Source organism: Meles meles, chromosome 2, assembly GCF_922984935.1.
Source record: "Meles meles chromosome 2, mMelMel3.1 paternal haplotype, whole genome shotgun sequence".
Classification (NCBI taxonomy): domain Eukaryota; kingdom Metazoa; phylum Chordata; class Mammalia; order Carnivora; family Mustelidae; genus Meles; species Meles meles.
In genome coordinates, this window is record NC_060067.1 from 194,385,723 (window position 1) to 194,402,296 (window position 16,574).

Consider the following 16,574-nt stretch of genomic DNA (forward strand, 5'->3'; position numbering starts at 1 on the left):
CTGGTGATGGTGTTTTGTCATTTGTTTGCCATTGAAGATTTCTGACTCAAAATGGTTAAATTTGAAATTAATTTTTTTTAAATAATGGGGGGATCCAGTGTCTGACAGGAATGGTGTCATTGGTTTTGTTTCCTTGACCCTCCGGTCATAGTAGATACACATATCAGGAGCTCCCTGGTTCTAGGTTGTTACAGATTTCTGTCTGAAAGGATTTCTGTCTGAGATCTCTGGTTGTGTCTTTAACATGATAAATGATCTATAAGAAACAACACAAAAAGCTGAACCATTTTTTTTTATCCGTAAGACATAATTTTCTTACATAGCAAGGACTTGCTTGTTAGTTTTCAAAAGAAAAAAAAAAAGCAGACATCATAGATGGTTAGTGAAAATCAAGGAGCATTAAAAGTCTATATTATCTGTCTACTTGCAAATAAAAAACATGTTTAGATATGAATAAGCAAATGTACTAAATACATGTACTAATAAACCTTGATGTTAGTTTTTGTTCTATAAAATAGAAAATAAAATATAAGCAGCCCAGAAGTTCCTTATAAGGAACAAGAATTTTTATGCACAGCTGTGCTCTTATTTATGCTTTTAAAAACTTTACAAAGAAGGGGCAGGTCTGTGAAGACTCTTATTCTTGGTCCCTATTTTTCAGGCTTGCTGAGCACATCCCCAAGTATAGCTGTGTTTATAAATGTTGAGTCAGGCCATCTCTGAGCCACAACAGGCCAAGAATCTCCAGGGTTGTTTTTTCTTTCTCATCCGTGTAGAGAGTAATGATGATCAGACTCAAATTGCTACACATGGAATTCTGCTCGGTGTATCCACCAAAGGAAGTCCTGTCTTAGTGTATCACTTTAGTGTCTCATTTTAGACAACCAGCCTATACCAAGGAAACAGAATTTTGTAAAGTAAACTAGAAACTCTAGAAAGCCAAAAGTCAACAAATGGACTTTTGAGTGATTTGAATGAAAGCTCCCCAGTCTGCCCTCTCTCATGTGACCTGGGATGTCTGTGTTAGCCTTTTACTACCGTTCTTAACCACAACAAAAATCGCTAGGGTTCAGGTCCCAGGAGGCTGTCTAATTAAAGCCGGCTAGTTACGTGAAATACAAGATTCTTTTCTTCTAGTTCAAATATAACACCGTGTGAGCCCTTTCAAAGCTAGAGAGGGGCAAAAATAGAATAGAACCACTGTATACTCGTCTGTAGAAAATATGCGTCCTTTCCCTTTTTGGAAGTCTCTGCCTGATACATCAATGTAGAGCTCTGATACTTTGTAAGCTGTAGCAATGTAAAATGCAGATGTATTCTGCCAAAATTATAGAAAACAACCGAATAGTGAATTGCTAGTAGTTAACTGTCCATGTAAGATAACCCTGAAGGACATATATGAAAGTAAGCATCCGTAAATTTGAGTAGACTTCCATTTACTTCATCTCAGCATTAGCCATAACATGTCTATGATGCCATTTATAAAAGAAACTTCAAATGCTTAGAGTGCCTCTTTTAGAAAGGGACAGAGAGTTTTAGTATTGCCTTATACCAGTTTCCTATTCTTTGCCAACCAGTTGGGCACTTCCTGGCATCTCTGTGCTCACCATATAAAGCTAGCAGATGGCAGAACTGAGCTCCTGCCTGATCCATGCCCTCCAGCAAGCGAAGGAAAAAAAAATCCTGTCTGTCAAGATACATTGCCATATACAGTGATACAACTTACTTATTTGATGTCTTTGTTGCTATTGCTTGTGTCCAGGTATGGCTGGGAAACGTGTGTCCACGAAGTGATGTCTTATTATCTGTTGCTGAATACCTAAAGGAAATACAGCTTCATGAAAGAGAAGTTGATCTTTTAGGAACATGTCCCTTAAAGATACAGGTTCAGCTACTGTATTTAAGCCAACAAATAATAACTAGACGCCTGCTTCGTCACTGCCCCCCCCACCAGCTCCCGCCACTCGAATATAAGGTCAATCAACAGTGTCCGCACTTTTTCCATTGTATAAAAGAGCCTTGAATGAATAAGGGGGTGACTCCTAACAAAGTCAAGTAGTTCTTTCTGTTAGTCTATATTTATGGTGATTATCAGAACTATATATTCTTAGAGATGAAAAAGAATGTAAGTATGGCACCCCCTCAATTTCCAGATGAAAAATGCAATTAGCACATTTCTGAGAAAAAAAATAGGATATAAAATCCATACCAAAGCTCAGTCTAAAAAAATACAAGAATATTTCCGTGGCAGTCCTAACACAGAGTATTTTATACCAAGAGAATTGTCTTGAAAAGTCCAGTTTCTTTATTACCATACACAGAATGATCGAGTTTCTTGCTGGAGTATGTCTGGATATATTGAGATAAAGATTTTGCTAACAAAAATCTTTAATTATGATTATAAAGGTAGAGGTCTACTTTCACAGGTGTATAATCACGTAGGAGTCCATCCAATAACCTAGATCCATTCTTTCTTTTATCCTTAAATACGTACTGTTCCTTGAGCGCAGCCTATATTCTAGGCATTATTCTAGGTCTTATTGTATATGCGGCTTCATTCTATTTCCATACAACCCTCTGATGTAGATATAATCTCATACGGCTTCATTCTATTGCCATACAACCCCCTGATGTAGATATAATCTCATCTTAGAAGGGACAAAACTGAGGCCTAAAAGCTTACCTGACTGGTCCAAATTCATATTGCTAGGAAGTATAAAACAATAATTAAAGGAAGCGAGATTTGAATCTAGGTTGAGCCGATACTCATTTCTTCTTTCCACTACAGCCCACTGTTTCTATCATGCCCAAATCCTGGGCTGTGTAAGGAGCTTCTACTCTCAAGGAATTTACAGTTTAGCTATAGGCAAATGTTGCATACATTCTATTATCATGTTTAAAATTTTTCAAAATAATGTCTACATCTTTTTGAGATTTGCTGCAGGACTATATCATATTTTTATTTCTCTAAGTTTAAGCTGATCAGAATACAGCTTGGAAGTCAAAATATCCCCGAGTTAATTCTAAAAATAATGTTTTGAACAGAACACTCACTAAAAGGTTTTTAAGGATAATGATAATTATCACCAAAAGGAGTTAAGCAAACCGTTGCAGCACAACAACTTTTATTCCGTGAATTTTATATAAATATGTTTGTGCAAATACCAACTATCTAGTGCTGGGCACAGTATGATTTGCAAAAAAATTAAAACCATAGAATATAATGTGTCAATTCAGCCTCAACGCAAACAAAGGGTAACATATTTGCAAACTGCAGCCATAACTGGTTACATTACTGGTACTACCGTCATGAAATAGATCTTTTATTTTTCATCCCAGAACAGAGATCTGCTGTGAGAAAAGATACCATATAGAAAGAAGAACATTGAGGAACACTGTTGATCTGGAATCAGTTTTTTAACTCCTGGACATTCTCTTTTTTACAGACAGTTGACAGACCAAAGGACTGGTACAAGACAATGTTTAAGCAAATTCACATGGTGCACAAGCCAGGTATGTATGTTACCGTTTTCGGGTCCGATCCTCCTGGCTGAGGGAGGTATATGTCTACTCCTGTAGGGTTCTCATTCACACAGACTCTTAACAGCCTAGCAACACCACGGCCCTCCCTCTTTCTCTTCTCTTCTCCTTCTGTCACCCTCTGATCACAGACACCTGTGCTCCTGCCTCACTCCTGAGCTGACAAGAAGCCTCTCATTAGGTGACCCTTGGAGGGCTGCCTGGTGCTCTGCTCGCTCCCTCCTTCCCTGTCCACAATCTGGAGCGAGTTGTGTGGCCCGGTGGGTGCATAAACAGACCCGTTGTTCCTCTCTGTCTGCGCATGTCAGCTTCTTTTGGAGAGAGTGAGCAGAGGTGCGCGATTTGGAAGAGAAAGCTGCCTAAAGAAGGGAGGAAAAGGCATTGACCTCATATGCTGGGGAGAGGGCTGCCCGATAAGCGAGCAGATAAGCGAGGGCAAACTTCAGAAGTCAGCAACAAAACAATATTAGAAAAATTTTTATAATGGCATTATGCACTAGGCAAAAGACATTGGTTTTCTTTTTTTTTTAAGATTTATTTACTTATTTATTTGACTGCGAGATGAGGGAGAGAGAGAGCTCACAAGCAGGGGGGAGGAGCAGAGAGAGAGGGAGAAGCAGACTCCTCATTGAGCAGGGAGCCTGATGTGGGACTCCATCCCAGGACTCTGAGATCATGACCTGAGCCGAAGGCAGAGTCTTTTTTTTTTTTTTTTTTTAAGATTCATTTATTTATTTGACAGAGAGATCACAAGTAGGCAGAGAGGCAGGCAGAGAGAGAGGGGGAAGCAGGCTCCCTGCTGAGCAGAGAGCCTGATGCAGGGCTGGATCCCAGGACCCTGAGACCATGACCTGAGCCGAAGGCAGAGGCTTTAACTCACTGAGCCACCCGGGCACCCCCAAAGGCAGAGTCTTAACCGATGGAGCCACCCAGGCACCAGGCACCCAATACACTGGTTTTGGACCAAATTTTTGTTTGTTTGTTTCTCTGAAGTTCTACTGTCTTGTTATGATATGGTGACCGAATCTGTATTACCATAATATTTATGTTTCATTTTCTAGATGATGACACAGACATGTATAATACTCCTTATACATATAATGCAGGTAGGACGGGTTTCCTTGCTGACGATGAATGCTGTATGCTCGGCAATGCTTGCAAGCACCTCACACTCACTTTTTCACCCGTTTGAGCCGCATGTTTTCAGTTTGTACATTCAAGAGGTTGGCTGGTTTTCTTTTCTCAAAGCATGCTTGACCCGAGGATCGATCTTTTCTCATGGAAATGAGAACTAATACTGCTTTCTCTCATTCATTCTCACTGTCATTTTATTCTGGGCCTCAGGAATGTTTAACCCAAGTCTGAAGGACAGCGTAAAAGAACACGCTGTCACTAGGGTACGAAGTCAGATAAAGATCTCCTTTTATCAGCAGCGAGCGTGATCACAATTGCGTAAGATCGTTCAAATCCACTTCACAAAAAACAAGGCCGGCAAAGTGTTCTGTGACTTTGTCCCTGCTTGTGCTCCCAAAATGCAAACATTCATTGAAGGGTTTTTTAAAAATCCCACTCTGCGGGGCCACTTTCCTGATGCGGAGTTGCCAACAGTCCTGATGACACCACCGCAATTCTGGGCGCTTCTCCCTGCCTTTGAGTGCATTGGTGTCCTGTGATGCGGTTGCGGGCTGAGATGAAGGACCCCTCCAGAATATTTCCCTTTCCTCCTAAATGTCACATGAGGGGACCCCACGCAGGGCCTCCTGTCTCCATTCACCCCCAGGCTGGAGACTGTTGCAAAGCCTGGTTTTCCTTTCCTGAGATGGGGCTGCTCTCCTCTCCCTCAACGGCAGCAAACTCGCTTCCCCTAGGGGTCCCCTTGTCAGCTGCAGAACTGCACAAGACTCTCCCCTCCTTGATGTCTGAAGGCCAGCACTCAAGCCCCTTAACTGTTAGGGATTCTGCTGACTGGTCTCCAAGGACAAACAGAGAAGAAAAACCGGGCAGAACAAGGTTAGCAAACCGCAAGACCTCTGAGGTTTGGGTCCTCCCTCTTCCAGGTGACAGCAGGAAAGCCCAGGAAAATGTTTCCCTCAACTTTTATTCCTAGTCACAGTTTCTCCGGACTCACCTCCTGGGTTTAGTTTGTTAAAAACAAAACAAAACAAAACAAAATTCGGCCAAGTAAATTTTAGACATTATTGGCTTTATTCAACGATCCACGAATCTGGCAGCATCCAATCTAGCAGAGAGAAAGGAGCTCTGGGGAGCTGTACAAAAGGAAAGACTTTTGTAGGGCAGAAGGGAGCCCAACAAGGAAGCTATACTAGGCCAAAAAAAAAAAAAAAAAAAAAGTGGGAAGGTGATTGCAAGATTACTTTTCCTTTTGGGCATGGCAGGTGAGCTCACTGGTGCTGGTCAGGCAATTCCTGATTGTCTGGTTTAAGATTCCATTTCTAGCAAAGCCAAAACTGTAATTAAGTGTCCATTTGGTGACCTGGGGCTCAGCATACAGAAGTGACTCCTTTTTGTTTTTCACAAGCTGTGAAGTTGAAGTCTGATTGTAGAATCCAGGCAAAACAGTAAGTGCAGACATTGTCTTTTCTTCCTTCCTTCCTTTCTTTTTCTCTCTCTTTTTAAAGATTTATTTATTTATTTGAGAGAGAGAGAGAGAAAGAGAGAGAGAGAGAGAGAGAAGCAGCTGTAGGAGGGGCAAAGGGAGAGGGAGAGAGAGAAGCCTCGGGCAGACTCATTGGCAGGCCCAATGGAGGGTTCCATCCCATGACCCTGAGTCATGACCTGAGCCAAAATCAAGAGCTGCACACTCAACCAACTGAGCCACCCAGGCACCCCCAGACATTGCCTTTTCATTTGTCACTGCAATGTGTATGGCCCCTCAGGAGAAGTTGATGAATGAAAATTGACCTGACTCAAAAGATTCAGGTGGCAGGAAATTCAGAATTTTTATGCTGATTTTTACTACTGAAATTCTGTATCCTTTAGTAATTAGTAAATTGAGCAGTAGTTACACATAACCTTGCAGAGCGCTTAGAGAAGGTTTTGCTGTTTCTTGGGTAGACAAAACAATTGGAACGAGCCTCTCTGCTCTGTACAAACCCTGCGTCCCACTGTGCTCTGCCTCATCCTTCCTGCCTATTTTTGTGGGTTTTTTTTTTCCCTAAGTCATCTCTGCTGCCCACTGCTCCCCCCACCCCCCAAACCAATCCTCCTGGGCTCACTACAGTGCCATGGGTTCCGTAATATCGTCCCTGACCAGTCCACCATCTTCTAAGATCTTTAATTTTTAATATGTATTTTCCTCATTTGCCCTTTATCATGTTTCCAATTATTTCCTTCCTTCCTTCCTTCCTTCCTTCCTTCCTTCCTTCCTTCCTTCCTTCCTTCCTTTCTTTCTCTAACAGAGAGAGAGTGAGCACAAGCAGGGGGAGTGACAGGCACAGGGAGAAGTAGGCTCCCCGCTGAGCAAGGAGCCTGATGCGGGACTCGATCCCTGGACCTTAGGATCATGTTCTGAGCTGAAGGCAGGCGTTTAAGCAGCTGAGCCACCCAAGCGTCCCCCAATTATTTTCACAGTTCTAGCCATGCCTCTTCTCCCCAGATCCACTACAAGCTTAAAGCGGATTTTTGCATCTTTAAGCCTGGCTTAAGGCTTATACGCAGCACACGTACAACTTGCTCAATATTTTGTTCGATTGCAATTAACATGTCAAAGATCACATGTAAGTCAGAACTTTTAAAGTAATAGAAGATATTTGGAAATGGCTCTGGGAACTATTTTTTAAACTTATCTATGTTATTAGTTTATATTAGCCAGGAGAAAATTTGCCTTTGAGCACCTGTAAGTTGATTCTTAATACCAGTCTGAATTACTACTAATTTCAAAATGATTGTTGAAGATTCACCATAATCATTGTGTACAGAATATATCAATAACAAATTAATATATTAATCATACTTAAATTAATAATATTCATAAATCGATTAAGAAGTACTCCCCAATGCATGCATCATGGACATTTTTACTGATAACAATGTTGGTAAGATCACTGGATATTTTGTGGAGTGTAAGTAATTTAATGTGCATTTAAAATGTTATCTGCTTCTGTTTGTTTTGTCGTGTTGTGTTTCACGATAGGCCTGTACAACTCACCCTACAGCGCTCAGTCACATCCTGCGGCAAAGACCCAGACCTACAGACCCCTCTCCAAAAGTCACTCGGACAACGGCACTGATGTCTTTAAGGAGGCCTCCTCCCCCGTCCCTCCCCCACACGTTCCTCCTCCAGTCCCACCACTTCGGCCAAGAGATCGATCTTCAACAGAAAAGTAAGGCATTTCCCCCCAAAAGTGGCTTATATTCAGTTTAGTATAAAGGCAAGGCCATCTGGCAGGAGACTCTAGCAGGAGACTTGGTGCTTACGTTACCGAGATGCTGACCTCAGTCAGCGCATGCGCCCTGTTGACCTCCTCCGGCGCGACTGTGGCAAACAGAATCTTGATTCATAATCTCATAATCGCCTAGGTTTGAAGTAACATGAGCACAGTCTTTCTGATCAATAAATGTATATAAGAAGACGAATAAATAGAATTAATTGACACCTACTTCCTTTGATACTGCATGTCAGAGACTCTGGGGTTCATTTTCATTTTCCTCAGATTTGAAATGTTAGGTCTATTAATGATTTACAGTTTCCCCTCTGGTTCACAACAGTCTCTTTTTGAAAGCAGGCAAGGTTAGTCATAAATAATAAACAAGGCAGTAGTTAGTGTCTATTTGTGACTCATTTCTACCAGCTTTTCAAGATGATACTAATTTTCATTGCTCCACTAAATTTTTTATAGGAACTATTCACACAAAAATAAAAATTTATAAACACACTTTCACTGTGTAATTTTTATTAAGATTATGACTAATCTACTTATAGGTCACCTTTGTTGAGAGCTCACTGTGAGCCGAGCACTATGCTAAGTACCTTCCCTCTGTTATGTCATTTAATTCTGAGAATGACCCAATATGTTCTATTTTAAACCCATTTTAGAGAGAAGAAACTGTGGTTTAGAGAATTAAAGTAAATTTCTCAGCTCCTACAGCTCATATGTCCAAGCCAGGATTCAAACTCAGCTCTGACTAAAGCCCATGTGATCCTGGCAATTAATGACAATCTAAGAATCATTCAACATTAATACTAATTATTAAGCATCCACCTATCCTATTCATCCCATAAATATTATATTTATCCCACTGTACCATTAAGAGTAACTGATGAGTATAGAGGATACAAGATACCATGAAACAGACACATCACGTGTGAAGAGGTCCTCACTTTAATCTCCTCATGATAAGCTGTATGTTTATAAGTGTGATGCCCTAAATTTGAGAAATAATTGTCTAGACACAAAATGGCATCCCTGCTATTTAAAAAGAACCAAAATTAACTCAAATTTAAATGTATTATTTGTCCTATGCTTAGTAGAAATAAATTTCTCATTAAGAAATATGATAATCTCTTAAAATTTTCTAGCTGGCCTCCATATACATTGTTTCAGTAGAAGCCTTCTTTCGCCCCAGCTACCTAGAAAAGCTTTACTTTCAAAGTTCTTCATGGACCTCCTTTTGAAGGATATTAGTTCAGGAAAAAGAGCTGCTTCCAAGGTCTCTTACGCAAGAGGGGGGCTGTCTGACTCCGGTTTTTCAAGGGTAACACCAAAGGAGGCTCTCCCCGGCCACACAGCTTGCTTCTCTGGATGGTAGCCCAAGTGACACTTTTGTACTTTTCCCAAACTGTGATGCCACTTGCAGGATAAATAAGATCAAACATGGCGTGTGCATTACTCCTTGTCACTTTGGATCAAGGATGCCAGGTCACAGAGCGGTGAGCTAAACTCACATAACTCAATGGGCCATAACCGCCATTTACTCTGACATGAATATACACAGCTGTGATTTGTACACCATCCCCAGGGTTTCCAAGGAGAGCACTGGCTGCATTATTTCTGTATACCCTGTGTGAGTTACTGAGCCAGCAGGATCGTGCATGAAAAAAAAAATAGAGGAAAATATAATATGAAATAAAAGAATGGCTTTCCTTAAATCGTTTATATAAAACAACATATACATGTAGTGTTTTTTGCAGATTAACTTTCTATACTGAGATACTTTTTTAAAAACCTATGCTAAGATTCACTTTGTAAACAGACAGCAAGGGGTTTTATAGTACTGTTTGAAGCAGACAGTATTATTTTTATATAATTGTTGTTTATTTCTAGGCATGACTGGGATCCTCCAGATAGAAAAGTGGACACAAGAAAATTTCGTTCTGAGCCAAGGAGTATTTTTGAATATGAACCTGGGAAGTCATCCATTCTCCAGCATGAAAGACCAGTAAGCACTTGCACTAAACAGAATGCCAGCTCTCTAGGTTTCTGGGTTCCCAAGCAGACTTGAAGTTTGTATCATTTGGCAATGTTTGTCGCAAAAGTAATTTATGGATTTGGCAGTGTTTAGAAATCCAGTTGATTTTGTATCATGATTCGTGCCTCTTGTCTGAGAATAGAGATACGCTCTCTAATATATTATCCCTACCAACCAAACAAGGGACCCATTTTCATGGAACTATAGCTGTGCCTCATCACAGCCCTGAGCTTAATTTTTTTAAAATTCATAAATGCAATACTTAATTGCTAGTCTACATCGCTAATGAGAAAAATCATTCATTAGTCTCTCTGATTCAAATGGGCCCACAAAGTCCCATCCCTTCCACATCGGTTGCTTAATGTTTCTTTGAATTAAGGGGAAATTTCCCAAATGCCTTTCTTTTAAAAAAACAAGTTGTTTTAATTGATTCTTATTAAATCTCTCTCAGGTTACCAAGCCTCAAGCTTCCTGATTGTCCAACTAATGGATCAAGATTCTATTTAACTTGGCAGAGGTTTTTCCTAGTTATTTCATCCATGCAAACAAAAAGATACATTAACTTGAAAATAACCACTTGGTTCTTCCAAGTGCGATATAACAAATAGGGTTATTCTTTGGCCCTCTTGGTTTTTATTTTCCCAGTCCCCCTTTCTGAGTCCTCTGCTTTCCCTCCTCGACTGTGCCCTCAGGATCTCTTTGAAACTATAATTCCTTTGCATCTCTCTCAAAACCTGCTTCTAGAGGTCCATTTATAATTTACAGTCCTCATTGTCTTAAAAGAATTTTGGGTGCTGTCAGTGAAGAGGAAAAGGTTTTCTTTGTTCACTCCTTTAAGAGTATCCAAGAAAGTATATTATTACATATAATGCAAGCCCAGCCCTGAAATTGGATTGGAAACCTTTGCCTTACCACACCCAACACCAGCACCCTTGATTTCATTTTTGAAACCCTGTATTTATGGTTATGTTCTTGAGAAACATGTTCAAAAACCTTATAATCACATAATTCAAACATAACGTTTATGTAAGCCTTCTTTACCTTTCTTCAAATAACTGTTATCTTTTAGAGTAACAGAACTTCACCAGAAAAACTGAAAGAAAGAAAAAAAAAAGGAACATCACTAGTTTGAAGGCTTAGTGGAAACTTTGAACTCGTTTACCGGCTTGTACAATTGCATATTATCCTTTGAAATTTCTAGTCTGAGAATTGAGTGAACCACGACGTTACCATTGCAAAAAACTGAAAGTAGCAAATAATTCTGCAAAATAATGAGCCTCAGATTTAAACGTAAATAACAAAATGATCATTGATGATCTTCCTGACAATGTGTAAGAACGCTGTGATTGTACTGAAAGCTTTAGTAGCTGTGGTCTCCGGAAACAGGATGGGTTTTAGAAGCTCCCTCACCAGGATATTTCCATTATTGAGTCATTCAATAACATTTACTGAGCACCAACTATGTGCCCGATGTCATATTCGGTGCTGAGACACAGTAGTGACCAAGACACGGTCTCCACCCTGAGGAGCTCTGAATCTTTCATTCGATGAGTATGCAAAGCTAGGCTTGTATTCTAAGAAGGAGAGAAAGCTCTGGGAGCATGGCATTGCTGGAGATTTGGGTATGGACAGGGCTCCACAGCCACAGGCAAAAAGAAGTGGAAGGAACCAAGAAACCTGGAAAGAAATGAGAATGGGTGTCATATGGAGAAACAGAAAGAACCAACATTTTTATTCCTTCTAAACAATTTTGCAGGGGGCCAGCGCTATGCGAAAAGATCTGGACTAGTCATCTATGTCATTTTGGCCTGGCTTTTTTTATTCTAGGAACAGGCTATCCTCTTTTTTTCTTGTCACCCTGAATTTATTCTCATTGCCTCCCTAAAGCAGAAAAAAAAAAAAAAAGACAAAAGTCTAATTGCACGGTGATATCACAGAGACTGCTGTGGTTTCCTTAGGATTTGGGAGCATCTTTAACCCACAAGGTGTAGGAGATGAAGAGCAGATTTGCTAAATGATTGTGGTATAGTAGCAAATGAACAAAACTTGAGGATTTCAAAGGAATGCGCTCTCCTGTCTTTTTACTCCCAGGTGGTTTGTGAGCATTCCTTTGCTCTTTTCCTATTTAGTTTTCGTAAATTATACAAAACCTCTCGTTAATTTTCTGTTGCTCTTTTGAATTCTTAGATGACCCCATCATCTGCCTAGTCTCTCCAAGTGTCACCCTGGCCTCCCCCTGCTCTCCTCAAGTTCTCAAAGTCCTCCCCCTGCCCCTCCTCTCTGCTGGCCACAGTGTGTCCATTGCCTGCATGACAGGGACAGTCACCCAGTTATCCTCCCTAATGCTCCTCAAGTACCCTGAGAGCAAAACCCAAATTTCTTCATGTAATTTCCAAAACACCTTGTGATCTGGCCCCCGCTGACCTGTCCAGCCTCATGTCTCTTCCTGCCAACTCGCCATAAGCCAGCTAGACAGACAGCCTTCAATGCCTGCCTTCTGGACTTTTATATAAGCCCATTCCTCTGCCAGGAAAGCTCTCTCTCTGTCCCATCTCACCTGTGGCCTTGTCTTTTTTTTCCCCAGGCTGACACCTGGGGATGGGGATGGGAAGTAAAACTCCCTTACTGTGTGCCTATAATCATGGGCATTTCCTCCTTACACCTTGAATTCTAACGGCCCGTTGACTTGTCTGTGTCCCTTATTAGATGTTAAGCACCTTGAAGGCAGGGACCATGTCTAGTGCACCCATTGTATCCCCAGCACCCAGCACAATGCCTGGCACATGGTAGGTGTTTAGTGAATAGTCATTGAACTATAACTGAATGAATGAATATAGGTTTTACCCTTGCGGTTAGTGGATAAAACTGGTGAGGGTTGATCCCTGTTCTGTGGCTCATCTGTAAAGTCTATACTTTCCTAGCAACAAACGGCAACGTGGGTGTCCATCAAAGTACACAAAGGGGACTTGACACATGGTTATTAGTAACTGTGGTTCACTAATCCCCTGATTCCCTGGAATACACAGTGGGCAGAGGGGACCATACCGCTTGAATAAAAGTCCTCCCCCAGACTCTGGCCAAAGGGATCCCCTTCTTCCTTAGGAATCAATGGAATAAGTGTTTCTGGTTTTAGCAGGAAAGTAAGGGTCAGTGCAGTTTCTTGAAGGCTGTAGATGTTCATCTGACTGTAAATTTGAAAACATTGATTAAAGGGCCCTAATGTATGATCTACAAAAGTACTTCACAATTACCAGGAATTTATCTTTAATGGACTTGAACCACATGTAGTCTGTGAAGCAATCACACAGACTCTCTGCTGAGATTATATTAATAAAAATTTTACATCCCATCTGGATTGGATATATTTATAGGTGAGCCAAAATTAAATTACATTAAATTCAATCAAATCAAATTAAGCACGTATTCAGGATCTCTCTGCATGTGGTAAAGTGAAAACAATAGGAAGACATTACCTTTCTTTACAGTAACTAAGCCAGCACATACTAATAAAAGCAGAAAGAAATAATCATCGAAAGCAGAGCTGAAATGCAATTTAAACCCGCAGGGAACTTACACTTCCTTATCAATGATGATCGTCAAAGCTTAACATATAAAAATTTGGTGAGTTCCATCTGGTGGTTTGAATCCAGCTGACCATGCGTGTATCATTTACTGCGGAACCAGAATAAATATAAAACATAGTGGTGAATACCATTAAAGCTTTAAAATCTAATGATCATAAATTTTTAAGAACTAAGTTATGTGAACACTTCTTTTTGTTTGGAACCACATATAGAAATTATATGCCTACAATGAGAATACGAAGAAGAATAGAATTTCTGTAACCTCAGAAACAACTAAATGCTTTGAAATTGTAGAAAACATAAAAACTTTAAGAAAGGCTCACCCCTGGTTGTCTTTAAAAAAGAATCTGTCCAATTTATAGTTTAAGATTTTCTTAAACGCTTCCTCTTGCACTGAAACACATTTGTTTTCAGCACAGATTTGTGAGGTTTTCCAAAGTAAGAAGAGAACAAAAAGATTAGAAAAATGTGCCACAGTGTATCTGCTTTTTGTTGTTGTTTTTACGAGCAATTAGAGTAACACATGATCATGCTTCCTAAGTTTCCCAGTGTCCACATTGGTACCAAACAACTCAAAGGAACTTTCAAGTTTTGCATGGAAAGTGTTGATTTAGTGAGATTCTGAGTATGTATATATGTCTGTTGGCGGACTACATGTCTATCTACCACTGACTTTTGTGAGGTTTCTGTGTACCTTAGCAGGGATCTAGATTGCTACGTAATACATATCATTGTTGCATAACTAAAGGGATTCAATAGGCCAACCACAGTGAAAAGAAAATTCTGGTTCTGCCGCTTGCATCTCTGTACCATAAAAGCTATACTCAAATGTATGCCCCTCATTAAGTTCCAACATTATAGATAATTATCAATGATCATTGTTTGGGGCATTCTCTCTCATTTCTGTGGGCACGGATTCTAGATGACACTAGAATCTGAGACTATACGTTAAATTTTTAACCTAAAAAATCATAATTAAAAACTGTCATTCAAAGTTATGGTGCAAGATGGTAGATAGTCTTCCTTTTCCACATTCTATCATAGAAATATACTTCTATACATCAGGATTTCGTATATCTGTTTGTTATGTATTTTCTTAAGGTGAAAGTCAAAGTGAAGTTGCAACCACTGGTAAATATACTTATTTTTTTAGTAAATTTGCTGCCCTCTGCTGTTCAAAATATTTTTTAAACAAATCTGTTTACTCTAAGAGAAATTTCTATCTCTCTTTTAGCAAAACAAAATGCTAAATGTGAAACCAGAATCATGAAATCAAGAATTGGTAATATTATTAAGTTTTTAATAATAAAAGCAAGGAGATTTGAAAGAACCAAAGATTCGTTTTCTTGTGGAAGAAGTACTAGGCCTCCATAGACAGAACAAAAACTACTAGAAAATTCTTTCCAATGTTAGGATGCTTGGGTGGCTCAGTGCGTTCAGTGGCTGCCTTTGGCTTGGTCATGATCTCAGGGTCCTGGGATTGAGTCTAACTTCAGCGGTGAGTCTGCTCCCTCTGCCCCTCCCCCCAGCTTATGCGTGATTTCTGTAATAAGTAAACAAAAATCTTTGAAAATTTTTTAAAAAGAAAAAAATAGAAAATTCCCTCTAATGTCAATTAACTCTAAAAATTCAGCTCCAGTAGAACTACTCCATAAAATATTCATATTCTATAGCCATTATCTAAATGATAACAGGAGGAAAACAGTATTTTAGCTAAGATCAAAATCTCAATTAGTACTTTGCACTATTGAATCAATTGTAAATTGAATCAAGTTTTTTGCAACATTTACCATAGTAATTACAGGATATTCCCCACAACATTATGATAGTAAACCAAAATAAGATTTTTTTTAATTAACTAATGTATTATTAACCCCAGGGGTACAGTCTGTGAATCGCCAGGTTTACACACTTCACAGCACACAACATATAGCACACACCCTCCCCAATGTCCATAACCCCACCACCCTCTCCCTACCCCCCTCCCCCCAGCAACCCTCAGTTTGTTTTGTGACATTAAGAATCTTTTATGGTTTGTCTCCCTCCTGATCCCATCCTGTTTCATTTTTTCCTTCCCTACCCCCCAAACTCCCCCGCATTGCCTCTCAAATTCTTCATATCAGGGAGAGCATATGATAATTGTCTTTCTCTGATTGACTTATTTCGCTCAGCATAATACCCTCTAGTTCCATCCATGTCGTTGCAAAAGGCAAGATTCCATTTCTTTTTTTTTTTTTTAAGATTCCATTTCTTTTGATGGTTGCATAGTATTCCATTGTATATGCAAAATAAGATTTTAAAAGAAGGAAAAGAACAATCTCAATACCAGAATGTCATTGTGAGTTGTTTTTGTTATTGTTGTTTTGTTTTGTTTTTGGTAAATGTGTATGTTTTCTTCCTGTGCTCATCCAGACACAGGCTTCACGATATCATTGCAAATACTGTAGAAACACATGATCGAATTCAGCTTGTATCACTCACCATTCCACATAAACATCCCCCAGAATTACTACAAGGTCTTTATCATTATGATCATCACATATTTTGGATAACTTAGGCTCTTTCACTATTTTGTTATGATGCCTCAAATTTTCCTATCGCTGTCTGTAGCTACCACTATAATCTCCTATTATAAAATATTGAAATAAAAAGCTCATCTTTAAAAATATTCTGGATATAATTGATTCTTGCACACAGACTCTATCCTATTAACAAAATGATTGGGAATTCGAAAAGGCAATAAAACACTTGGACAAGCTAATGTCAAAATAATGGGTTTTGTTTGAATAGGGACTGCTATCTCAAAACCCTCGGTATTACGAAGATTATGTCCTCTCCTGGCCAGGGTGAATGGCTGTTAGGGAACTGAGATATATACATATAATTTTCCTGACTTAAAATATCACTGTCCTACTGCACCATGTTTAATTAGTGTCATGCAATAATGGTTAAAGAAGTAATAACTCATATGTGGTACTTTAAGCATCTTCATTTAATATTAAGTCAATAATATGAATCAGT

General features: G+C 39.5%; 1 protein-coding gene across 22 annotated transcripts in view; it reads left to right on the forward strand.

Moving 5' to 3' along the window:
* SORBS2 (sorbin and SH3 domain containing 2) overlaps window positions 1-16,574 on the forward strand; it is a 355,104-nt gene that overhangs the window by 287,856 nt on the left and 50,674 nt on the right. For 17 of the 22 annotated variants that reach the window (XM_045997808.1, XM_045997805.1, XM_045997809.1 and 14 more), the window contains 4 exons: window positions 3,447-3,513; window positions 4,602-4,646; window positions 7,694-7,883; window positions 9,825-9,939. In XM_045997808.1, coding sequence (XP_045853764.1) covers window positions 3,447-3,513; window positions 4,602-4,646; window positions 7,694-7,883; window positions 9,825-9,939 — 417 coding nt within the window. The remainder of the gene's footprint in view (window positions 1-3,446; window positions 3,514-4,601; window positions 4,647-7,693; window positions 7,884-9,824; window positions 9,940-16,574) is intronic. The other 5 variants (XM_045997810.1, XM_045997819.1, XM_045997828.1 and 2 more) reach the window with 1 other exon arrangement.